This window comes from Lupinus angustifolius, chromosome LG02 (assembly GCF_001865875.1).
Source record: "Lupinus angustifolius cultivar Tanjil chromosome LG02, LupAngTanjil_v1.0, whole genome shotgun sequence".
In the NCBI taxonomy this organism is placed as follows: domain Eukaryota; kingdom Viridiplantae; phylum Streptophyta; class Magnoliopsida; order Fabales; family Fabaceae; genus Lupinus; species Lupinus angustifolius.
Genome location: NC_032010.1, coordinates 5,250,303 through 5,275,098, shown reverse-complemented (window position 1 = coordinate 5,275,098; position 24,796 = coordinate 5,250,303). Strand labels below are relative to the sequence as shown.

The following is a 24,796-nucleotide window of genomic DNA, read 5'->3' as shown; positions in this document are numbered from 1 at the left end:
GAGGAACAATGATCTATTATCCTAAAATATATCTTAAGTCTATCTTATATCAATCACAATAAAATAAAAATAAAAAATATTTAATTTTTTATTAACATTATATTATATATTTTTATTCATGTATGACATTTTGAGGCAATAAATTCGTGTACTCCAAGAAAAAGATCCCATCCATCTAATACTATTGAGCGCGACACGTAATTGTGGACCCAACAAACGTTTAAGTAATTTAGAGTGCGCGTGGGGCCACTCACTGTTCCCATGTGGACGGTGCATGGATAAACTCGTGGAACAAGTTTCTCTCGACTCCGTCTAAGAAATAAATAAAAAATAAAATATAGTAACATATTGTTTTTTCTTTTATTTTTATTTTTATTTTTGTAGCACTTGTTTTTACCGTACTATAAAACAATCCTTAATTGTGTAACAGTGACAGTCCAATTAGAAGTATGACACATATCAGATCTGAATCCTCGAGACATCATGAGTTGTTGTAACTGAGCTGTGTTGTTTTTATAAGTGAACAAAGCGAGTTACTGTGTGCTACTACTCATTATTATTTACCCACTCACCCTTCTATTTATAAGCATCACATATTAGAATCAAACTAGTTAAGAAATTCCTTGTACCTCTTTATCTGATTCTCATAATCTCACACAGATAATAAGATACTAAAAATGGGTGCTCTGGATCACATATCTGAGATGTTTGACTGTTCTTCTGGAAGTTCCAAACTCAAAAAGCGGAAGCAGTTGCAGGTAATCATTCATATCTACTACTTTAGATCCACCCTTTACTATTATCGTAATTTGTTGTGGTACAAGGTCCCGCTAGATCCTTAGAATAACTAAAAAGTCAAAGATTTGACTCTAGGAGCCATACTTGTTGGGAGGAGAAGTCATGCATCCCGAAAGAGATCCTTATCTATAGGGTGATAGAATACTCTTGGTAGTACAAAAAAGGAAACTTTAAGTAAAGTGGAAGAGGTTGAGTTGAGTTGAGAGTGAGATTATTAGTTTAAAGTTTTATAGGGTGACACAAATTGGGAGGGTGATATGGTAAGTTAATGAAGAAGAAGAATAGTGTGAAGCAAGTAGGTGGATGAGAGATTAGTGGTTTCGTGGCCAACTAACTTAGTCGTTCAAAGTTTAGGTCTATCAACTGTCTCTGAAAAATGAAAATGATTACTATGTTTGTCCCTGTATTCCAGATGCATCCATGCCAGATGTATGTCACTTTAGTCTCATGAGGAACTTGTTGTTATTTTGATCTTTCAATTACTTATTTGGTAGACCTAAACTTTGAGGCCACTAATTTTGTCGATCCAATTGATTTACTCTTTTTAAATTAATTAAAAGGAAAGGGAAAGAGAGTGAGTTTGGCGTAATGATAAGGTTGTTACCTAAGGGTCATGATATTACGAGTTCAAATTGAAAATAGTTTTTGTGTTAGTAGGGTCAGGTTGTGTACATCTACACTCTCACATTGCACTAAGTGGGAGCCTCACCTTTTTAATGTAAGTTTTGTCTGTTTGAGGCTTTAGGCACTTAATTTTAAACCTCTAAAAACTGCCCATGGGGGGTTTAAGTTTTTTTAGATCACCTTACTTGTTTCCACTATTCTCTACAGCTGGTTGTGTTAGTTAGAAAGAGCATGAATATACATCTTTAATCCCTTTTAAATGGTATTTAGTAGTAGGCATATAATTGGGCATGGCAAATTATGCCAATTGAGTTTTAACTAACCTCTTTTAAATTGTGGTTGCGGCTGCAATTGCAGCTGTAGACTGCAATTTAAAACACCGATAATAATCAATATGTGCTGATTAAAAATCTCATTAATTCATCTTAGTTCATACACAAAATCAAGCTCAACTTAATTGGTATGATTTGAATATAACTATGTAACAGACGGTGGAGGTGAAAGTGAAGATGGACTGCGAAGGATGTGAAAGGAAGGTGAGGAAAGCGGTGGATGGAATGAAAGGGGTGAACCAGGTAGACATAGAGCGCAAGGCTAACAAGGTAACTGTTGTGGGCTATGTGGAACCATCCAAGGTTGTGGCACGCATTGCTCACCGTACTGGAAAGAAGGCTGAGCTATGGCCTTATGTACCCTACGATGTCGTTGCTCATCCCTACGCTCAAGGCGTCTATGATAAGAAAGCTCCCTCTGGTTATGTTCGGAATGTTGATGACCCTCAGTACTCCCATCTCGCACGAGCTAGCTCCACCGAGGTTCGCTACACCACTGCATTCAGCGATGAGAACCCAACTGCCTGTGCCATCATGTAATTCATTTTGATTTCTGTTCAACTTCATGTCCTGCTATCTAAGTTTTCTTTCGTTTAGGTATCTATATGAAAATTGGGGAACTCTGCTATTTGATTGTAAACTATTTTGCTTTGTACATTTTATTCTCAATGTCACCTTTTATGTATTTATATCATTTTGTAATATTTGTTTCTAAGTTCATGTTGGGTAGCACTGAGACCTATGAACAAAATACTAGCAGACAAATCAACCTCAACACTCAGTTATAGCACATGAGAAGGGATAAATTTCCTTCATATTCTGTGTAGAATATCTTTTTCATCAATCATAAAAAATAGATTTACACTAGGGAAAGTCTTGAATCTGAAATAGTTCTATAGAACATTCAGCACTATCCATTTGAGAAAACAAAATATATAGTAGAAAATTGTGTTATCACTAGTTTTTATGCGTGTTTGATAAAGGCATGTTCTGTCTTTGGTTAGACTATGTTAGTTACATAGTGTGTTTGGTTATGCTGTTCTTTTTCATTTTTTAAACTACAATTAGGTGAAACTTTCTGTCTTTCAATCCCTTGGCCTCTTTGATACACAGAAGCTGACAGTGCCATTACATGTTTTTAGTAGCCACACATGTATGTCCTTTATTTATCAAGTTCTGTGTAGTTTCTCTCTTGATACTAGGAATGGAATGGGGATCAGCTCTAGTCAAATTGTGTCAAAATCTGATCGGATGAGACAGGGTTGGAGACAACTGATTTCCATTTTAATACTAGGACCAAGGTAACAAGTGGTTTGGTCTTTAATGTAAACCGGTTTTAAATTGTATCTCTTAACCCGAATTGCGATCTACCTACCGGAACTAATTTTCCACAATAACAATAAAATAAATGCATTTTTAACTGCAATGACAATTGCAAATTAAAACATGAGTCAATTGGTCAATAATTACCATAGTCTAGTATTCACATTGTCTGCTCTTCACATGTTATATGGGAGAATTGTCTTCAAAAATGTGTATCTCACTTTAATTTTCATTAATCAGAAAATATATATTTAATTCATATTTTAATTTTTTGACCAATAAAAAATAATCGGCACATAGAATAATACATAGTTTGGGATTAGATATGGCTGCATCTACTTCATAACAGTTCTGGTTGCTTGAGAAAGTTTATTGCCCATTTGTTTGTGCAATGTGTTTTTGTACCTGAATTTTGGAGTAGACTGTATATTTGGTTAGGTTGTTATCCTACTGGTGATTCAACAACAGTACAACACTTGGAAACTCATTTTTTGTTGTTTGTTAGAATGAAGAAACATGAGCATTGTTTGGTTATATGATTATTTATTTGTCATGCCCCTATTTGGTCCTTTGGATCTCACCTAATAGTCTTAGATCGAATAACAAGTTTTCAACTTGGTATATAATGGTCAAGACAAAAGGTTATAGTATAGGTTGTTCTTAAGGTGCAAAGTATGGTAAGTTTTGTTTTAAAAAGCCCATACCTATAAAATATGTAGCAGTATGAGAGTAGCATGTTACTTCTTTCTTTTCGTTTATGTGAACACAAAGTAAGTTATAAACCACCAACGGACGTTGATTCAAGTGGTAGAGTTAGCCTCATATACTTCTTTCTTTCCGGCTCAGGATTGCCTCCAGTGTAAATACTTGTGGGAAACCAAAAAAGTAAGTTACAAACCCAATTTTCTGCCAAATCAAAAGTTCACCCCCTTCATCGCTGCACAGTCCAAGTTTATCAAATTGATCGGTCAGTAATTAATATGGGTAATATCAGTCTGATAATGGAAACTTTTGGAAAAATCAAGATGTAAGAAACTCATGCACACAAAAAATCGTTTTTTATTCTTGGTGCACGTATTAATTAAATATTGTAAGGATTTAATTTCATTTTATTAAAATATAAATCTTACCAATTGTACCTATGTTTATTCTCCTATAAACATCGGTATAATTTGTTTTCAAACCTAACCTATTTAATACTTCGCTCATTCCTAAGTTTATTCTAGCCTTTAAAATAAGTCAATATATATGAATAAAGAGTGTAATATCTGATCATGGTAATGTAAAAATTTATACAAAATTACTTTAAACGATTAAACGTGAATAATAGATAATGCAATAACAATATGAATGACTCTTATATTGTTAATATATACATCATTTTCTCATCTATAAATAGATCAACCACACTTTTTTCAATAGATTTATTTAACATTAATTTTTATATATATTCAAATTTCATATATAATAATTTTAGTTGTATTAAAATATTATAATATATAATATAATTAAGTAACTCAGACTTAGGTTATACAGAGTTTCTAAAAAAATGTTTAACATATATGCATCAATAGCATAACAGAGTATTTTTACTATCATAATATCATTCAACCTTAAGAAAGAAAAATAAAACGGTACTGGGTAAGCAATTTTGGGCCCGGCCCAACCCAAATTCAGACATTGCTTGCACACACCACATTCGAGACACAAACATTAATTCATCCAAAAAAGTTTTCTTTATTGTTTTTGGTGGTGCTGAACGATAGTGGGTAAGAATTCAATACAACTTGGGAGTAACCTTGAACGATTTCATTTTCCACATTCACTCCACTCATTATTAAATGTTGGAGTAATGTTTGCCATAATTTTTTTAACTATGTAATCTCATTATTCATTCATTATGGCACAATGCTCATTACCTGTTTGATAAAATGCTTGTATGAAATCTTTTGAGTATAAGTCATTGAGGAAGAAATATTTTAACTATGTTTTTACATTGTTGTCAGACTTTTTGTTAACTTAGTAAGTTACATGAACAATTTATAGAGTGAAATGTGAGATTTTGACCAATTTGTTTAGTATGTTCTTAATTGTGCATGAGTGGTTATGTGATGATGATGATGCTAATGTAATTGTTAGTTTGGTATTTACTCACATGCAAAACTAATTTATGTTTCAGGAACTGGGTAGTTCATCTCTGAAATGGAAGAAGATTCGTCATTTTTTGATCGGATGATCACTCATCTTCGTTCAACTTGCAAGTATGTCTTCCTCCATGTGGTTCTTAATTGAAAATGTTTGTTTGATTGCTGATTTTTATTAATCTTCACTGCTGCCTTTTGTTTTTCTATCTAGATAGTAATTATTTGTATTTTTTCTCTTTATTTGAAATCATTATGCTGATGTTCACTTCATGCATTTTAGTTAGTATTTTTCTTTGGCCGTTTTCTATTTTGTAGTTATTTGATTGAAGAATTGTTCAATAAAATCATTAGAAACAAAGTTCGAGTCTTTATATATTACTCATAAAGTTCAATAGGCGTTCACTATGGCAGCATAATTAAATGATAGGTTTGGTATGAATATGATACAAGCTCGGCTTGGTAGATATGGACTTTCACATCATTTGGCTCTTACTAGTTTAAAATCTCAAATTTGTCTGAAATCTGTGTAATAATATTAGGTACTATATTGGTTATCCAAAGGATCTTGGACCATCACGGGTTTTTCATTTTACCTCAGAGCGTGACTTTGTGAAGCTGCTTCATGAAGGTTTTCCGGTGGTTGTTGCATTTACTATTAGGTGATCTGGAGTTAGCCCCTGAATTCTCTTGATCCCCCCTACTTTGAGATACTGAGAAGGTTTAAGGGTTAAATACTAACTATTAAATAATGCAGGGGCAGTTACACAGAACATCTTGACAAAGTGTTAGAGGAAGCTGGTGCTGAGTTTTATCCACGTGTGAAATTTATGCGTGTAAGTTTGCACATTTGTAAGTGTTGATAGACATATCAATAATGTCCAACATTATAAAGCATATAACTTTTTTTTGAACAGATAAATTGAAAAAGAGAGAGAGCTATGCTATGGTATTGTTGAAGGATAAAGGGAATAGATGAAGAGGAACAGACCTACATATGTCTAAATACTGTTTCTATAAATAACACATTTTAACCCAAGCTATGTTTTCTTCACATAAAACTATTAGTGATTGCATATAAAAGATACAACAACAACCAAGCCTTTTCCCATTAGGTGGGGACGGGTACATGGATCGAACAAATCCATAATGTTTTAGTATAAATTATGTTTATTGACAAAACATTGATATCAAAGTTTTTCTTAATCATTTCTCCTATGATTTTTTTGGCATTCCTCTTCCTCTAGAAATTGGACTAACCTCCATTTGATTTACTCTCCTTACGGGGGCTTCTATCAGTCTCCTCCACATATGTCCAAAACACTTACGGCACGGCTCTACCCTTTCTTGTATAATAGGAGCTACTTCAACTTTCTCACTAGTGCATTCATTTCTAATTTTATCGTGTCTAATGTGTATAGTCACCCAACACAACATTCCTATCTCTGTTACATAAAGTCTATTATGTTGTTAGACATTTTACCACCCAACATTCAATCACATGTAACATAGCATGTCTTATAGTCGTGGGGTAAAATTTCCTCTTAAGCTTGAGTAGTACATTTTTATCCTAATGACACCTGAAGTATTCCGCTATTTCATCCAACCCGCTTGAATCTTATGGTTTACATTTTCATCAATTTCCCCATCATCTTATATGATTGACTTAATATACCTATATCCAGAGACTTGTCGTATGATATGATTCACAATATTTACCTCTACAATAGGGTTTGTCTGTCTCTTGCTAAACTTACACTCCATATACTTAGTCATAATTCAACTTATACGAAATTCATGTACTTCTAAAGTTTGTCTCTATATTTCTAGCTTCCCATTCAATTTTTTTTCTAGAGTTTCCCACTAAGACAATATCATCCACAAAAACATGCATTATGGTACTGGTTCTTGGATATGCTCAGTAAGCACATCCAACACCAATTGAAATAAGTAGGGGTTTAATATTGACCTTTGGTGTAGTCCTATTCACTCCTGATTTATAGACTTGCTTTTTATCCCTATTTTGTATCATTGTTGTTCCACATTGATAAACTGGTTATTTTGTGGCACTTTTCAGGTTGAATGTCCAAAGTATCCTGGGTTTTGTTTAACTCGGCAGAAAACGGAGTATCCATTCGTCGAAATATTTTATAGTCCAGAACAAGTATAGTATTACTTACCTATAAACTAGACTCTTATTGCCTAAGTTTCTCATGGGAAGAAATTGTGATAAACTCCAATAACTTGATTAACCAGAAAACATATATTATGTTGTTATTATATATAGTTTATATTCATTGGTTTGTCTTTGTCAGTGATTACCTACCTGCCCATGTAAAATCTACATTGAAGTTTGAAACTTGTTCTTCTATGCAGGCAGCTAGTGAAGGAAGGGTAGCTGATCCAAATACTACTAAATACAATGTGAAGGTCTTGCCTGTAAGTTTCTTTTTCAATATTTTTGTTTCTTATTTGGTTGTCCTTAGTTCTAGATGGCACTTTAGGACTTTTTGTTTATTTGAACTCCACTCAAACTAATAAAAAGGCTGGGTCGCCCATTGTGCGAGGTTGGCATCTATTGGGGTCCGAGGAGGGTAGATGTATTCAACCTTGTTCTTACAAGTGAAAAGGTTGTTTCCTGGATTTAAACCTTTGACCTCTGGTCACAAGGCAAACAACTTTACCGTTGTGTTGAGACTTACCCTAATATGTAAGCTTAAAATATATACCTAGGGAGTACATGTAATAATCTACTACTATTAAGAAACTGGACACTTTCTTAAAGTTTTTTGCACCTAAAGAACCTCCATGGCTCCAACTGAAAATATTGAATGTTCATTTCTTTCTTTTTTTCTGCAATTGCAGTTCACCTATGATGTTAGTGCTTATGGATTTAGAGAATTCTTCAAGCGCCATGGTATACAGGCATCAGATCCAAAGTAAAGATCATCTGAAAAGGTTTTAATTACTTAATAATACTTGTCAAAACTTATATTGTTAAATTCACAGCTTAAGGCCACCATATGATGCATTATATTTCTGGTTTATGTCCAAACTTATATGTACTTCAATTCTTGTCGGGACATCTTTCTATTTCTTCTTTCACTTCCTAGAGTTGAATAGCATTCATTTAAATTTAACAAATTACTGTGGATTTTTTTATAGGATTTAATATGTATACACTTACGGTGTAATGATCCATCATTCATATATTAATCATTATTGACTCTCAAGTAAAAGTAATAAAAATGAACGATGAATGATACGTTGATTGTATAAAAACTAAAGATATTAATCATTACTGACAATGCATAGATTTTACACTAAAACTAAAGATATTAATTATCCTTAAATTGTTTATTATTAATATATACAACTACAATTAAAAAATATTTTATCATAATGAATTATAAAAAAAGCATTATTCAACTTTTAAAAAAAATCATGATACATGTATTCCATTAATGAAAATTCTACACTAATTCAAATACTCAATCACTCCAAAATCCCTCGGCCTTTTCGATTAACTATACTTTGACTTTTTTTGTAAGAGAGCTCACAATTCAAAAGTTACAAACTCATGATCTACCATGAAATGGCGATACCAGTAAATGTTCAAATATCTTTTGGAGTGCCCATTGAAATTGCCTTCTATTTCTATAGTTAGTTATATATATAAAAAGAAATATTATTAATCAGAATAGAGAATAATACAAATATATAATGGAAGATTCGCACAAAAAAGAAAAATAAACTCCTAAAACCTAAGCAAAAGGGTCATGCAACAAATCATGTTGATCGTTGTGCATATCAATCACGGAAACTCCAATAAAAAGCTCTTGAACATAGCACCAAAGATATGCCAAAAAAATCACCATATTGCAAGCAAAATTAAGAGAGGAAAAGGAGTCATTGAATACTCTCTTGAAATATCAGTAAAACTAAAGCACTGCCATAAAAATTTCCATCTTTGCCAATATCAAAGCCTATAAACTTAGTAAGGAGGAAAGTGTGCAAATTCATAGGATAAATCAAGAATTCCTCAAAGTTCCCAAACAACTATTCCAAAGAACTTTTGTTGTCTAACAATGGAAAAAGAGATGAGGCTTGCCTTTTGAATTTTAACAACACATTTTGCACACATTGGGAGATGGAGTAGTAGTAGGTTTGCTCTTTTGGAGTATTCCATTCTCATTAAAAACAAATAGTCCAAACAAAAGTTAAGGAGATTTTGAGTTCCAAATGGTTTTCTCCAAAACAAAATCATCTCAGGTAGTATAGAGTTTGAATAACTCAAAGAAGGATTTAGAAGAAAATTTTCCAGAGGGAATCCAAATTCAAGAATCAGGAATAGTAGAGAAATGAATAGAATCAATTAAAGACCAAAAGAGTCTGGATTTCACTAGACCCTATCATGCAAATTCCTAGGAAAAAATGAAGATCCCAAAAAGAGTTATATGGGAAAATAATCAACACACATGATAAATTGATGTCAAAGAGAGGATGTATGTGTAGGAAATATCCAAATTCATTTAAGGTTACTTTAGGAGTTGGATTTTGGAAAGAATGGACTTGGAAGCAATGAAATATACTTGTGAGATAACTCATAAGCCTTATCTTTCTCTTCCTCCCTCCAAAATCTAACTCTCAAATTAACCCTTAGCTGCCAAAATCTTATTGTAGGGCTCCCGCTTTGAATCCAACACTCACTTTATAATTGTTGTGACATATATCTTTCCATACAACTCATGAAATGAGAATTCTTGTAATAGGGTCTATTGTAAATAGCTATCCTGGGCACTATCCAACCAACTGAGAAATTTATAAAGACATAAATCTTGGTTATCATCCTTAAGGATCGATGGAAGAAAATAGAAAAAATATATAAGTAAATAAGTAAGTTTACTAGAAAGTCCACTTACCTAAAAATATTATTATCATATAGGGTTGATAATTGAGGTATATTTTTTTCATGTGTAATCCTTTTGAAAATTCAAAATCAAATGGATTCATTCTTATACACTTCTTTGGTCGAATATGATACCAATAAGCTTTTACCTCTTATTTTAGTATGTGCATTGGATTATTTGAAAACTTGTCATATATGAGTCTCTTCAAATAAGACTTATTGCTATTGACTTGATGATCCCCAACAATTCATTCAAACAAGGAAAATATTTAGAATTTGTTGAGTTTCTAGCCGTATTGAATTGTTTTTTCCTCTAAGGTCAGGAAAGTAAGAATGTGAATGTTATTGCCAGCTTTGCAGAAGTTGCTTACCATGAATGTTATTTGAGTTTTGCATTGTTTTCAAAAAGTAGATGATAGATAGGAAAATATTTTGGTTTTAAGAGTGCAAGTGGAAATGTAAATCTCTTTTAGACCATTGTATGAACAAGACCAAATTAAGAAAAAGGAAACTATGTTATGTTATAACACAAGGAAATTTTGACCAAACAAATCTTTCAAGATTCAATGCTAATTTCTGCAACTTTCTATTACTCCTCAGCTCATACATGCACACTTCAAATTAATGATAATATTTGAAAACAAAAAGAGGGGATCACAACAAATAGGTGACGAAAACCCTGGTGCTCCATTTAGTAAAGCCCATAGGAGGGACATTCAATTCTATGTTGCAAGAGCAACTAAGAGAAAAACATTGCTTTAGGATGATACCATCAGCCTGTAGTCATTTTTTCACCATCCACCTTGCAAATCATTGGTTTATATGCTTTGTATAGTCATACTTATTGCTTTAGTGGCACCTTCTTCTGTCTGTCGGATATCCGAGCAGGAGCTGTGGAATGTGACTTAAATCGACCCCTTCCTTCGCCTTCTTTTTCCTGAAGGATACAACAGATCATGTTCAACCTCTCATCAACATAAAACATAGGTGTTTAGCTCACAAGTAGTAAAGAAACAAAATTTGAACAAAGATGTAACAGTTGAGCTCAGTTCGGACAACAGAAAATAAGACGAAGGGTAGTGTTCCGAACCTTTTTCTTAACAATCTGAACCACATCCTCATCATGAAGAACATGACTAAGGCCACAATGTTGTGGGTAGTGCCTTGCACTTATACCCCAGACTAGAACATACTTTACATCCTTCACCAAACTTCTGTGTATATGGTTGCAGAAGTCTTCTACAGAGCTCCCGCCTCTAGACTAAAATAATTTGTCAAAGAAAGTGATATCACTATGATGGATTACAAGATTAAAAATGCTACCTGAGGTTTTTGACATAGATAACTATAATAAGGGAAAGCCAATTCATAATAAGCATAAGGATGATGCAACATACAGCAGAAAAAACGGCAGGATCCGTGAAATCAGGCTGCTGGCCTTGTGGTTTTGTGTAAACTCTAACCAGACCCATTTCATCCCACATCCTCGAAAGTAGTCTGTCTAAGTTCAGCTGTTTTAAAAAGGGCAAATTGAAGTGTTACTGACATAGTAAAAGGGTGAAAAACAAAGATCATTGCTTTGTTAAACATAATTTGCTGCTGCGGAAAATAAATTAAACGCTAAAGTCATGTCACACTCTTCTGCTGACACTGGAAATATGAACCAACCTTCAAATTGCAACTAATTACAACAGAATTAGGTTGGCGGGCTAATCTGTCCACATCATCAATACCAACAACATCTATCTTGTTGTAGACATATACACACTTCATGTATTTACGGTTTCCTTCAATGACATCTATGAGATCATCCACTGTGGCATCCTCACGGAAAAGGATCTGAAATAAAATTATATTTGTCAGTCAACTCCTTCATATAACAGAAAATAGAGACTCTAAATTATATTACAGCAACCGTAGCCATGGAAATTACAGAACTCATCGAATTTCATGGTCCCACCAATCTTCTAAACGACAAATATATATCATGACTAGTCTAGGTAGGTCAGTACTTTTGATCACATCAACAAAAAGGTGTCATTTAGCTCTTCATAATCACACTTTTAATCACCAAAAAACTTCGCTTCTTAGAAAGAATTGGATGAAAAGAAACAAACCATATCAAGGGATAGACACTCGGGTAAAATTTCACACACACAAAAACCACTAACTACTAGGTACCAAAGAAGGATAAGAAAGATTAAGACATGAGAAGAAATCATCAACAAAAAATTCATCCAGTCTTTTCAAGTAGTAATGGTAACTTCAACCAGACCCTACTAGGTATGACCCTCATGCACTCAGCCAACCTTATTAGAAGTAACTTCAGTTTACACCCAGCTTCAGTAAGAGTTTGTTGTTCTCCAAACATCAGGAGTAAAAAATAATATTTTTTCCTCATTGCAGAAAGAAAAGTAATTATTGAGTAGATAATGACCTTGCCAGATGAAAGATATCAGGGATTGTTTGGTGGTCAAGATAGGATAGGAGAGTTGCATAGGAGTATGATAGGAATGGCATGATAAGCTCTTATCCTATCCAATTTTGGTGCGCACCACATGGCCTATCAGTCGCAGATAATGACTAGATATTATATAAGTTAAATGTAAATGGTAAAATTACCCGCAAGTCAGAATTACATATACTTTATAATATGTATTTTTGGATTGGTAGGGGTGGTGGACTGGAGGTGGTGTGAGAGTAGTGGTGGTAGCAAGACGGTGATGGGGGGAGTGCAGAGTTCGGGGGTGTGGTGGAGGTGGTATGGGAGTGTCAGCGGTTGCGGCAGCGGTGTGATCCTGTGATGGTGGTAGTGGGGAGTGGTAGTACTAGTAATGGTTGTGGCATCAATGGCAGTGGCGGCGATGTGGTTACTGTGGCAGTGGAGGTGGTGGGTGTGGGTGACAATAGGATAGGCCAGTAAGCCACACTATACTATCTTGTCTCTTTTATCATGGCCACTATACGGGCTGTTAAGGGATAGAGTAATTATTGTTAGAGATATAAAATCAATCTCGGAATTCTACCAGAAGTCCAGAAGCTTAAGATTTTAGGAGAATTGATCTTTGACATGATATTATTGGCCTCTATAATGAAGTGGTCAAAATTATGATACTTGCGCTCCATTCTGAAAAAATAAATTAAAGTTCAGCATGAGTGGCACACGCTTCAAGTCCATAAGGTTGTAATATGAAGGGCCAAGTTAGAGATATAAAATGATTCTTGGGCTTCTATCTAAGAGCATAAACGTTTAGGGAAGTCACCCTTTGACAATTATAAAATCATAGTACACAGAAACATGGCAAGCTTACATCACTAACCAAACGACCCAAGTCATTCTCACTACACACTTGCTCCACCACATTGAAACAAACTATGGCAGTAGTAAAAATGCAAAAACAAAATAAAATAATTTCCCACAACTGAATAACTAATTAACTACAACGTTCCATAATTACATGTCTCTACTCTCTAGTAATTAATTAACCTGGCATTATTTTACAGTTTGCTATATACCTCAGCATTGTGAATTTTGTATTCATGCAGAATCTGATAACAAAGCTTCTCATCCACATGAGTCAAAGGCAGAGTACTGTTGAATGAGATGCCCCCGGTTTTTTTCTTTCTAAAATATATCTGCCAAGAAATATAAAGGTCGAAAGTAATGAAAAAAATATGTAAATTCAAATTAGACCTATATATAGAATATAGACTATAAATCATGTATCCCACAATAGCATTGAGGCACAGACTTACCTGAGGTGGTCTTTTGTTTAATCGGAGGCCCACAGCTTCCAGCTCCTTAGTCAAAATTTGCCTATGACCCTCACTCTGACAAATTAAGACAAAAACATACAAAGTCATGGCAAGAAGGCTGAAACTTTGCAATTCATAATTAAGTAAATGCTACAGCTAAATAATTAATTTATCCAAACACATTGTGAAGCAATTCCACAAGCAACATTGATTCAGAAAAGAAGCAAAAAAAGAGTAAATTGCACCCACCACCACCTTTGAGGTTTAGTGGAATGACACTTCACCCCATTTTCACCCAAATATTACAGTCCACCCCGACCACTTAACAGAGTTACCTATCTGGTTAGAATACTCAACAGAACATTCTAGATAACCATTGTTAACGTGACTGGACTGATTACAACCTCCATTTTCTTGTAAGCTTGCTTTCCTTTTTTCTCTCAGAAAAAGTAACCAATTTCACATTATTATTCAACTGGATACTGAAGCCACTTCTGCTATTTTGCTTCTAGATATAAGTGTGATAAGAAAACTAGCATGCGCCCTTAAGCAAGAAGCAATGTGATGGGAGGGAATCATTTCCTGTATTGGTTTTGTCTGCTCTATCTGTATTTAAAGGGGCATTGTGCCCTTTAAAAGCAAGAAGCAATGCGATGGGAGGGAATCATTTCCCGTATTGGTTTTGTCCGCTCTATCTGTATTTAAAGGGGCATTGTGCTCGTTTAGCTCTGTCTGCACATTTATCCATTGCTTCGTTTAGAACCAATGTGACATATGATAACTGAGCACTGGTCATCGAATGCAAGCCATGTATCTGTATCTGGCTATAATCATCAACAAGGAAAACATTATTCTTGGCCAAAACCACTCTCAACAATCATCAACTCCAACCCACCAAAAGATCTGCTGCTCCCGATACCTCAAAAACACCTCACCAAATATCATCTAGAGGAAACTTCTCACTTTTAACCATGGCCTTACCTATGCCGCAATCATCTCCGTGACCAACCGTACAGATCCACCAACTCGGTACAGACACCACCATCATCGCCAACTTGCGTTTGGCCCTCAATCTCACTCCTTTTTATTGCTATTCACTAAAATAGTCAGCCTTAATCTTCAATTGCACCTCTAAGCTCAAATTTTGTTGTGGCCAATGACCATAGACCAATATGACTGAACTTTGGGGTTTACACATCCTGTAGACTGAATAAGGGTTTAAGACATGTTATAGACTATGAATGAGGGATTGATAGATCTGGAGATGTAGGACACCTAGTGGTCAAGGGAATTAACTGTATGTGCTTTGGTGTTCTAAACCATGGTTACTCAAATTAACAACAAGGCTAACTTGTGCTACATTAATGGGTGGAGTGTAATATTGACAAAAGAAGGGGTGAACTGTCATTTATATAAACCGTATGGGTGGTTGATGCAATTTACTCAAAATAAAAAGAAACAGAAATACAAGTGACTAAACGAATGAGATAATGGGAAAAGGAAAATATGTTGGACTTGGACTTAGACTTAAATTTATTCTTTATCAAGTGAAGGTGAAATTTAAAAAACATTATCCGGTAAAATAATGAATAATGATCTTAAGCAAGCATGTAAAGAGTTAAGCAAGTGAGTTTAAATTTCATAAGAAAAAATAAAGGGAAAGTAAGTAACCAATACATACGAATAACGAGTTTTAGTTTCTAGGCTTGTTTGAAGGGTGTCTTTAATGTGTCAACACTCAACACCATTTATGCTAATTAGTCAGAATAATAGTTACTGCAATGGCCAACAAAACAATTCAACAACTAGCAACATAGAAAATGACTATATTAGAAAATTTTAAACTCAAACTTACTTTGGAGGCATCAAGAACCATCAATACTAAGTCTGAAGACTTAGCAACAGCAATAACCTGAGAAAATTCACACAAAAAAAGTTCTAGCACTGTTAATGATAGCAAGGGCATGCTTTGTAAAACAATCAGCAAAAAGAAAAAAGTATCATATTCGAGTTAGTAATCACCCCTTTTTGATGTATACAAAATATAACAAGCACTATTTGCAAGCTAATTACCCATTAGTAACTGCTAAGAAATACCGTAAAAGCTCAAACCTACTACTAGAGCGATAAAAAGGAAAATTTTAGTTTTACCTGCCTCCCACGTCCCTTGCCTTCAGAAGCACCCTCAATAATTCCAGGAAGATCAAGCAACTGAATTTTAGTATCATTATAGTGTATAATCCCAGGGATGCATGTCAGAGTTGTGAACTCATAAGACGCAGCTTCCGAATGTGTGCCCGTTAACATTGTCAAAAGAGTTGACTTCCCCACACTGTTAATTGAAAAAGAAAAACATTGGAAAAATGACGTTTCTACTAACATAAAATTTACGCATCCACAAACCATGCAGAAGACATGGACAACAACAACCAAGCTTTTTCCCACTAGGCGGGGATAGAAGAAATGGAGATGCTCAAAAGCATGTAAACACCACACATATAAACAAACATATAGGAAATAAAACTAAATAAAACCTTAATAATAGGGAGAATAGATATTTTAGAAGGCAGACCTTGGAAATCCAATCAGTGCAACACGTCCATGGCCAAATTTCGTAACTTCAAATCCATCTCCACCTGCACTAGCTCCCTATCCAATAATTTGATAAGATACCAAACCTTACAAAAAATGTGTAAAGGAGGTGTGCAAGCAGTGTCAGACAAATTATCGAAAAACCTAAGCATGCTGAAGTGTAAAATAATAATTTTTATAGAGGGAATAATATTGTACAAGATTCACTAGCCAAATTCCTAAACTTCAATAGAGACAAGAGATATATTCCTAAGAGCATTTTTTCTTGTTTCTTTAATTGGGGGAAATTAATTTACTGAGAAAAGAAAGAGGATTACAAAAAGGAGGATAAAAAATCCTCCTAAAGAAAAGAAAACAAGAACAAAAAACTCAAACCGAAGGAAACTAAAAGAAATAAAACATAAGCTCATTAGGTTCTCCAATCCTTATGTAAATTAACAAGCGAAACCCCCAAAATTGTGGTTCTGCTATAACCTACATACAAAAGAAGACAGTTGTATCCTGAAAAATCATAGTTGAGGAACTTCAATCAAATAATCTGGAATCACACCCCCTTCATAAAGGCCATAACCCCATGAAAGGAGAACATAAACATAAAATTTTACTATGCTTCTTCCTACCGATATCTTCAAATGAATAGGCATAAGATGACAGGTGGTTCCAGGAAAATCCATTATTCCTAAAAATAGATCTGAGTAGGATACCACAAACTGAGAAAAACCATCAACGGCCCCTCTTTAGGCATTTGTTATTGTTGTTGTTCTCTCAGGTAACTATATATATTAGTGATGCACAGTGACAGAAGCAGAAATTCTTCAGCAGCTCAAACAATAATGGAGGTGTAGAACTAAAACAATCAACAATGTAACTTCAGGGTTTAGTATCAATTTGGCAAAATCTGAATTATTATAAATGCAGAAATTTAGACAAGGAAAACTACCTCCTTTTGTAATCTACTAATATTACAACAGGCCTCACACTTCAAGGAAAAGCTAGATATCTAAAACCTTATACTAAAACAAATCAAAGGGATATGAAATCAATCTTGCAAAATCAAAATCATGCATCAAACCTACACTAAAACACTCTCAATTATATCAACAACAACAACAAAACAATAAAAAAAATATAAATTACATACTTTTGGAGGCTCCAACAATTGTGTCCTTAGTTTTGCTATCTTTGCCTTGAGCTGACCAAGATGATACTCTGCATAATAAACAAACTCAAAGACTTTATCATATAAGAACCGAAGAAGTAAAAAAAGGTCGACCCAATGCACGAGACTCCGCCCAGTAGCGTCTGACGAGGTAAAAGAAAATTAAATATAAAATTGAATCCAAAAAAATTAATTTTTTGTTTATGGGTAGTCTCACCTGTGGCTTTATTTTTCTGGGTGCGAGCCATTTCGGCTTCAATCTCTTTGATTTTTTCAATGATACCCATTTTTTCCCGTTACTGTAACCGAACAAAAGAGTTATAAAAATCAGCTTAAGTGGAAAAAATTATCCTAAACAAAAATAGATGGAAGTGGGAATTATAGCTCACCAGAATAAAGAGTGGGAGAGAGAGAGAGAGAGAGAGAGAGAGAGAGAGAAATGAGTAGGTTTGAGTCTTGAGAAGAAGTTTTAGGCCCCAGTTTCAACAAATCTTTCTACTGGGCCACTTTACTAAAGAGAACACTGATATCAACAATTTTTTTAATGAAAATTTCGAAGCTTAGATATGAATGATATATGATTTGTTGATAGTGTAAAAAATATTTACGTGTATATATATTAAATAATTTTCTTAAAGAGTTTAAAATTTATGCACTATAAATTTTTTTACACTATACGCACATCATTTATGATTGATTTATATCACTTTTATTTGAGAATCAATGTTATTTAACATATGAATGGTACATGATTTACTGAGACAGTAAAAACACTTAAATTGACTGTATATACATATCGTTTTCTTAAGGTATATATGTAAATATATTTGTAAGATTTCATTGAATTGTAAAACATGTTGTAACCCTGGTGCTAAACTTTTGATTATAAAAAACAAATATAGTTATGACATATGAGCATTATAAGAAGTTGAGTAAATTACACTGACACCCCATGAGTTTTAGCGAAATTACATAAATCACTTCTCATTTTTTTACACCTACACAAACTCCCTTGTTTTTCATACTTTCATTACACTAACTACCACTGCATGAGAAATAAGTATAATCTTTTAAAGAAAAAATGTGATAAATGCAATTAAGTTAGACAAAACATGATAAATTATGGAGACAAGTCCAAATAATATACAAATCAATGTATCTTTATTATTTTTTGTTACAGAATGCATCAAAAAATTTAAAGAGATATTGTTTAAATTGCTCTTGTAATATATCATAACGAACCAAAAATAATAAAATACATTGATTTGTATATTATTTAGACTTGTGTCTATAATATATTATGTTTTACTTAACTTAATTGCATTTATCACATTTTTTGTTTAAAATATTACACTTATTTCTCATTCAGGGGTTTGCGTAAGTGTAAAAAAATGAAGGGTGATTAGTATAATTTCACTAAAACTCAGGGATTGTCAGTGTAATTTACTCTAACAAATATAATAGCTATAAAACTATTTTGTCTTAAATGATTAAAAACATGTTATATTTTATTTATTCACTTTTTTCTAAAGGGATTAATTCTTCAATACAAGGTGAGAGGATACCTTGATTTATACTAAAAAAAAAAAAGTTAAATTTGCCTTTTATCTAATTAACATAGGGTCCATTTTAGTTCTTGCTAAGTTTTTGTAGATACAAACATTTTTGCTTTCACCATATATTTTTTCCCATTACTACAAACAGATTGCAAAAGTTACCAACATTAGTACTTGTAATTATTAACAATATACATTTTACTAATATGCATAAGCATCACCATTTCACTGCCATCATCCAAATCTACAACCACCAACTCATATCTACCATCATCATCATCATCATCATCATTATCATCGCCTTCAATCATATTTCTCACCATCCCACCCCAACCACGAACCACCACCACAAAAGCCACCGGGATGAGAAAGGACTTGAGAGAGAGAAAATTGGAAGAAAATTCAAGGAAGAAGAGTAGGAGGAAGAAAAGAGGGGAGCATATCAGCATATAGTAGAAAGGAACAACACCAAGGCTACTACAAAAAGTTCATAATTCTAACTAACATTACATTAGAGTACATTATAAGACAATTTACAACCACCAAAATAGTCATAATTAACTAACATAACTCTATCAAAAAGATTCAGTGCATTAAACTTCTGATCAGTCTCTCAACTGCTTACAAGAAAAAGATACCATCTATTATATGCTTACAAGAAAAGATTGGTTTAAAGAAGTGCACAAGTTAGTAGCTTCTTTATTTTTGTAGCCTCATCATCATAAGCATTAACTTAGTCTTATTTACAATGGCTACAACAACCCAGATCTATCCACAAGCACATTCCCTGTTGTTAACTTGCTTGAGCTCAAATTTGGAGGGACCTGCAAATTCATCTCTGCAAGTTCTCTTACACGCGCTAAAATTGACTCCGGAATGGGAATGGTACCATGCTTTCGTGAATTCATCTATGATAACAAAAATAATGTATTCCGATTTAGTATGATCATTTATAATTTGTAATAACTACCACTTGAAGAAATAATAACTTAACAAGAGCTGTATGAATTCATAACCCAACATTAAAACTGGAGCCATTCTACATAGATGAGAAAGGAATGGGATACGACACGGATACAGGGATAGGGCAAAATTTTCAATTTTAAAAAGTTATAGGTCATGAGACTATTATTGACATAGATATGAAGTTCATATAAGATTAACATAAAAGCACAAATCTTATATTAAAAAGGATGAATAACACTTTAAAAGCTAGCATGATTCATTGTAAACCTGAATAAATGCTACTTTTTATGTAATTATTCTGACATTTCCATCTATAAAGTATAAAAATTCATAAAAGTAAATATAAAATATTGTAAAATATAGTGAAGACTGTCTGAAAGTGTCCAACAAATGTGTCCTTGTCGAACACAACAAGGACACAACTGTTGTCAAGTGTCTGTTTCCTTGGCTATAGATTGAAATGCCACAATAATTAGAAAAACTTTAACATTTTATTATGTTTACACTGAGTCAATGACTCATGCTAACTTTTAAGACATTATCCTTTTCTTTTAATGAAAGATTTGTACTTTTACGTTTATCTTTTATTAATTTTATATCATGTATCATAGTCGTATTGTGTCCTATAATTTTTTGAAAGTTGCTATATCCACATATCCGTATTGGGCTGTATCTGTGTCTCGTGTTGTGTACCTCCACCTCTACAAGATTCAAGTACAAATTAAGAATCAAAATCTCTTACCCCATCATCAGCAGGTGCATAACTAGCTTTGAGCAGATTCCTCCATTTGTCCTGCAAAAAGTGCCATCAGCATAATGCAGGCAAAGACCAAAATCTAGCCTTAATGTTTTCTATCACAGCTTGAACATGACCAAAAAAAGTGCACATGTTATGGTTTTACTAACAGACCAAAAAATGCATACCTTAAGATCAACAGAAGTACGATACGAGTATGATGAAAAAGAGAGCCGTTTGATCTCAGACCACCTCCCTGCTCCACACTGTGATACACCTTCGACCAAGTTCATTACCTCAACAAGAGTCCAAGCTCGATGATGTTTCCTCCTCATTCCACCTTTAGCAGTGGGGACAGTAGTGATATCGTCATCTGAAGTACGGCTAGATGGATCTGTCTGTTTTGGTTTCAATTCTTGTTGTACCTCAATTGTGCATTTTACTGCACACTGCTCTTTCCCAGGTTCAGGAGCAGACTATAACAAACATAACCACCCACAAAAAGAGAGAACGTAAAAAAAGTTTATATCATGTATTAAATTGAACAAAACGGAAATGACAACCCTTAGGTCTGTTTGCGAGTTGAGATTTGGAGGGGAAGTAAGGGAAAGGAAGACTTCAGAACCATAAAATATACCTGTAAGATGGCTCGGATGCCTTCCCTTGACCTTCCTTTCCTTCCAAAAACAACTCGCAAATGGACCCTAGGTGATAATATTTTTTGTAATAATATTCTTCTTTTATTCTTTATAATAAATAAAAAGTCCCACAATTGTATTTATCTCGTCCTTTGTAACAATATTCTTCTTTTATCCCAAAAAAGAAAACTACACTTTCTACAATTAGCAGAGAGGCTTTGTTATAGTTGGTCTTACAGGCTGATGAAACTTTCCAGGTGTAGATGTTAATTTCAAGACCTTATCCGGACTCTTGTTATCAGAGTTAGAACCATGCAATCCATGCTCTCCAAGGACCCTGTTAGCCAATTTTTCAGCCTCACCCATTCCAGTTTGAAGGAATATCTGAAATAAAAAGATAGCGGCTTCCATTTCTAAGAAAATATAACCAGCTTCCACAACAGCAGCAGTACAAAGGCACCACTGGAAAGATGCAGTGAATAAGAGAAAATTTCTAGGCATGCTATCATAACACCAACGCCCGAGGACAGAAATAATAGGAAGCAATTGCTTTGCCATTTAAATAGAAGGGGAAAGTGCATAAAAACACCCTAAACTTTATTCTTTTTGCAAGTAGACACCATAAACTATTTTTTCTTCGTAATTACCCCTTAAACTTCAACAATTTGTGAAATTGGTTACTGCATAAAGATTCGCTAACCTACACTTTTGTGTTTGTATCAGTCTTGGCCAGATTTTTTGGTTCATCCGGATATTAACATTCGCTAACCTACACTTTTGTATTGCTATAGTTGTGAGTCTAATTTTTGCAAGTTCCTTGTTGGCCTATTAGTAGTTTATGAATATATATATAGGGACCAATTTCACAAACTTATAAAGTCTAAGGGATAATTAGAAAGAAAAAATAGTTCATGGTGACTACTTGCAAAAGGCATAAAGTTTATAGGGGCTTTATGCACTTTTCCCTAAATAGAAATGGGAGAAAAACATTATCAATCTAAAAAAACTAATTTACTTGCTAATTGAGTTACCAAGTTTATCTTATAAAAGGACAAGATTACCTGGCATCAACCAGCAATAGAGACAGTGGGAAAGAACAGAATGCATTAACAAGATGAGCCATGCCCTACTAGAGGAGAGGGTAAAGTTAAAAGTGCTAAGTATTGCTTACCATAAGAGATGTCATATTTCTCCTTGGATAACTTTTACGAACCCGAGAAACACAAGGAATTTGAATACAACAACCTCCAAGTGTGTCTAGTCTGGTGATAGATGTTCTCATCTCTGAAGAAGCATTCCTAGCAGGCTTGGTGTATCCAATTCCTATATTTTTATTAGAACCTAACAACCTAGGATGGTGGTCTCTAGATTCATTTTCAGAGAGCTCTTCAATATACCTCTTAGTGGGTTTCCGAATTCTTTTTGCAGCTCTTTGTTCCGACTGATGATCCCCACTTCCAGATTTGTGTTCCATGTTATGATTTCCCAGTCTTGTTTCAGCAACAACTAGATTGTCTTCAAATCCACTATCCTCTGCAGCAGATGAATCCTTAAAGTTGACATCCTCTTCTGCAGGCATATTTTCCAGAGTGATTGAAGCTTCAGCATTCCCATTCTCTGAACTGTCTTCACATTTTCTAACAAATTTGTTATCTTTAACAATGAAAGTTGTTGCAGAAACATCGCAAGAGTTGGTTAAACTTATCGCAATCCTCCTCTTCAACCACTGTTTATCTTTCACGGTAGTTTCCCGACCAAAAGTTACTTTAAACAGTTCATGAAGTTCTCTAATTGATAGTTTGTCCAAGCATATTTCTCCTTCAAACATTGAAAAATCACGCTTCAACTTGGAATAGACAGCTGGAGCAGATGATCCACTTTCCACCGCTCCTTCGGAAGGTCTAGAACACTGATCAAAACTCCCAGATTGATTGCTACGAGTGCAATTTAAACTCGATGCTACAGAAGGTATTTCCTGGTCGGGGGGATCAGATTGAATTTTCCCATCCATGACATGAAATTTATCAGCAGAAAACTGGCTAGCCCCACAAGACAAGCGAAGCTTCTCTTCATGTTTGACCTTTTGCAAAATCTGCTCAATGTACTACATAGAAGTTCAAAGATCAAGGAGGATCCTAGGACCAAAATACTATGGATACATATGCAGTGTAACCCAAGAAAAAAGAAAAGTTTACAAGTTACTCAGAATATATGTTAACCACCATCCAAATAAAACTGCATACAACACTGCAAAGGGAAAATTTTCAAGGCAAAAGACTTCGAGATACTGAACAAACACGTAAATACATGCTCTTGATGAGAAAAAGTTCTAAACCCAAAATATCTATTTGTCTTAAGTTCCATATATTATCCAAGATTAAAACGGTTTCAATATACACTCCCAGTATCCAGATTGTGGCCAAGACTGATACAAACACAACAAATCTGGGTCTCTGGGATGCTGTGGTAAGAGAGTGGGAGGGGCCATGGAGGATTTTGAGAGGTTTGGCAAACACCAAAGCTGGTTGAGCATGTGAGGATTCAACCATGTAAGGTGGCCTTAATCACAGATATAATAGTATATATAAGATAGTATAATATATATATATATATATATATATATGTATATATGTATATATATATATATATATTGACAGAGAGAGAGAGAGCATATCAAGTGAAAAAATTGGTCTATTGCAAGTGAGAGATGAGTAAATCTTAATCACTGGATTTTGCATAACGAGATACCATGTGTTATAGACAGTACAATATAATGTTACACATATATATAGACACAAACACACACATATAGAGAGGAGATCAAGAGTTATAATGGATTGTTGCTTTAAAGGTGCTGTAGTGTGCTAGACTTTACAACTGGTAAATAGAAGGTTTTATCAACAAAAAATATAAGCATGATTCTTGTTATACTTCAGCCAAATTATATCAATTATTTAACGCAGTCATTCTTAATTAGATACACCTTAATCATTCTTAATTACATTGCTCATTTGTCTGAGTTTTGACCATTTCATTTTATTTTCCTTAATGACAAAAGAAGAAATTTTACTGGAGAAGAATAAGGAAAATTACAACAAGGGGCATGATTCATACATGGTGATGTAAATCAAGGGGGGCGACCTATGATTTATGGAGGCCATGTTCTTGCGAAGAATTCATAGCATAGTTTGGTTTATTTTATTTGCATTTTTATTAATAAATGAGAATTTAATTCTCATGTAGTCTTAGGATTTATGTTTATTTTT

The 24,796-nt window shown here is 34.0% G+C and overlaps 4 protein-coding genes and 1 long non-coding RNA gene across 9 annotated transcripts in view; 2 read left to right on the top strand and 3 right to left on the bottom strand.

Annotated features, from left to right (window-relative positions):
* Positions 522-2,448, top strand: LOC109334215 (heavy metal-associated isoprenylated plant protein 26-like). The gene is made up of 2 exons (XM_019569855.1): positions 522-758; positions 1,911-2,448. The coding sequence occupies exons 1-2, from the start codon at positions 678-680 to the stop codon at positions 2,292-2,294; spliced, it is 465 nt and encodes a 154-aa protein (XP_019425400.1). The 5' UTR covers positions 522-677; the 3' UTR covers positions 2,295-2,448.
* On the bottom strand, positions 2,404-2,952 carry LOC109334224. Its single transcript, XR_002106079.1, has 2 exons — positions 2,517-2,952; positions 2,404-2,486 (listed from the first exon to the last, which is right to left on the bottom strand). It is a non-coding gene; the product is annotated as an uncharacterized LOC109334224 (long non-coding RNA).
* Positions 4,724-8,336, top strand: LOC109334202. Of its 2 annotated transcripts, none has more exons than XM_019569843.1 (7): positions 4,724-4,846; positions 5,257-5,338; positions 5,761-5,880; positions 5,976-6,054; positions 7,296-7,382; positions 7,595-7,657; positions 8,084-8,336. In XM_019569843.1, exons 2-7 carry the CDS (start codon positions 5,280-5,282, stop codon positions 8,159-8,161), a joined length of 486 nt encoding a protein of 161 aa, XP_019425388.1. In that variant the 5' UTR covers positions 4,724-4,846; positions 5,257-5,279; the 3' UTR covers positions 8,162-8,336. The 2 variants fall into 2 exon arrangements, with proteins under 2 accessions (XP_019425388.1, XP_019425380.1); XM_019569835.1 differs by having other exon boundaries at positions 4,741-4,926.
* Positions 10,624-24,796, bottom strand: part of LOC109334186 (developmentally-regulated G-protein 2-like) — an 18,745-nt gene continuing 4,572 nt past the window's right edge. Inside the window, exons 1-12 of one of the 3 annotated variants that reach the window (XM_019569815.1) lie at positions 18,024-18,107; positions 17,852-17,933; positions 17,617-17,684; positions 16,456-16,532; positions 16,035-16,215; positions 15,739-15,795; positions 13,884-13,958; positions 13,644-13,763; positions 11,796-11,966; positions 11,525-11,638; positions 11,218-11,388; positions 10,624-11,064 (exon numbers count right to left, since the gene is read on the bottom strand). In XM_019569815.1, the coding sequence (XP_019425360.1) occupies positions 10,969-11,064; positions 11,218-11,388; positions 11,525-11,638; positions 11,796-11,966; positions 13,644-13,763; positions 13,884-13,958; positions 15,739-15,795; positions 16,035-16,215; positions 16,456-16,532; positions 17,617-17,684; positions 17,852-17,921 (1,200 nt within the window). In that variant the 5' untranslated portion in view covers positions 17,922-17,933; positions 18,024-18,107 and the 3' untranslated portion in view covers positions 10,624-10,968. Of the gene's footprint in view, positions 11,065-11,217; positions 11,389-11,524; positions 11,639-11,795; positions 11,967-13,643; positions 13,764-13,883; positions 13,959-15,738; positions 15,796-16,034; positions 16,216-16,455; positions 16,533-17,616; positions 17,685-17,851; positions 18,003-18,023; positions 18,108-24,796 lie in introns of those variants that run through there. The other 2 variants (XM_019569823.1, XM_019569806.1) reach the window with 2 other exon arrangements.
* The window catches only part of LOC109334178, a 9,712-nt gene continuing 4,592 nt past the window's right edge, over positions 19,677-24,796 (bottom strand). Inside the window, exons 5-9 of one of the 2 annotated variants that reach the window (XM_019569783.1) lie at positions 22,702-23,634; positions 21,768-21,914; positions 21,081-21,368; positions 20,899-20,949; positions 19,677-20,098 (exon numbers count right to left, since the gene is read on the bottom strand). In XM_019569783.1, the coding sequence (XP_019425328.1) occupies positions 19,943-20,098; positions 20,899-20,949; positions 21,081-21,368; positions 21,768-21,914; positions 22,702-23,634 (1,575 nt within the window). In that variant the 3' untranslated portion in view covers positions 19,677-19,942. The remainder of the gene's footprint in view (positions 20,099-20,898; positions 20,950-21,080; positions 21,369-21,767; positions 21,915-22,701; positions 23,635-24,796) is intronic. The other variant, XM_019569792.1, reaches the window with a different exon arrangement.

Coding starts and splice junctions, on each gene's coding strand:
- LOC109334215 (XM_019569855.1), top strand. CDS start 678: ATGGGTGCTCTGGATCACATATCTGAGATGTTTGACTGTTCTTCTGGA. Junction 759..1,910: donor AAAAGCGGAAGCAGTTGCAG/GTAATCATTCAT, acceptor ACTATGTAACAG/ACGGTGGAGGTGAAAGTGAA.
- LOC109334202 (XM_019569843.1), top strand. CDS start 5,280: ATGGAAGAAGATTCGTCATTTTTTGATCGGATGATCACTCATCTTCGT. Junction 5,339..5,760: donor CATCTTCGTTCAACTTGCAA/GTATGTCTTCCT, acceptor TAATAATATTAG/GTACTATATTGGTTATCCAA. Junction 7,658..8,083: donor ACAATGTGAAGGTCTTGCCT/GTAAGTTTCTTT, acceptor CTGCAATTGCAG/TTCACCTATGATGTTAGTGC.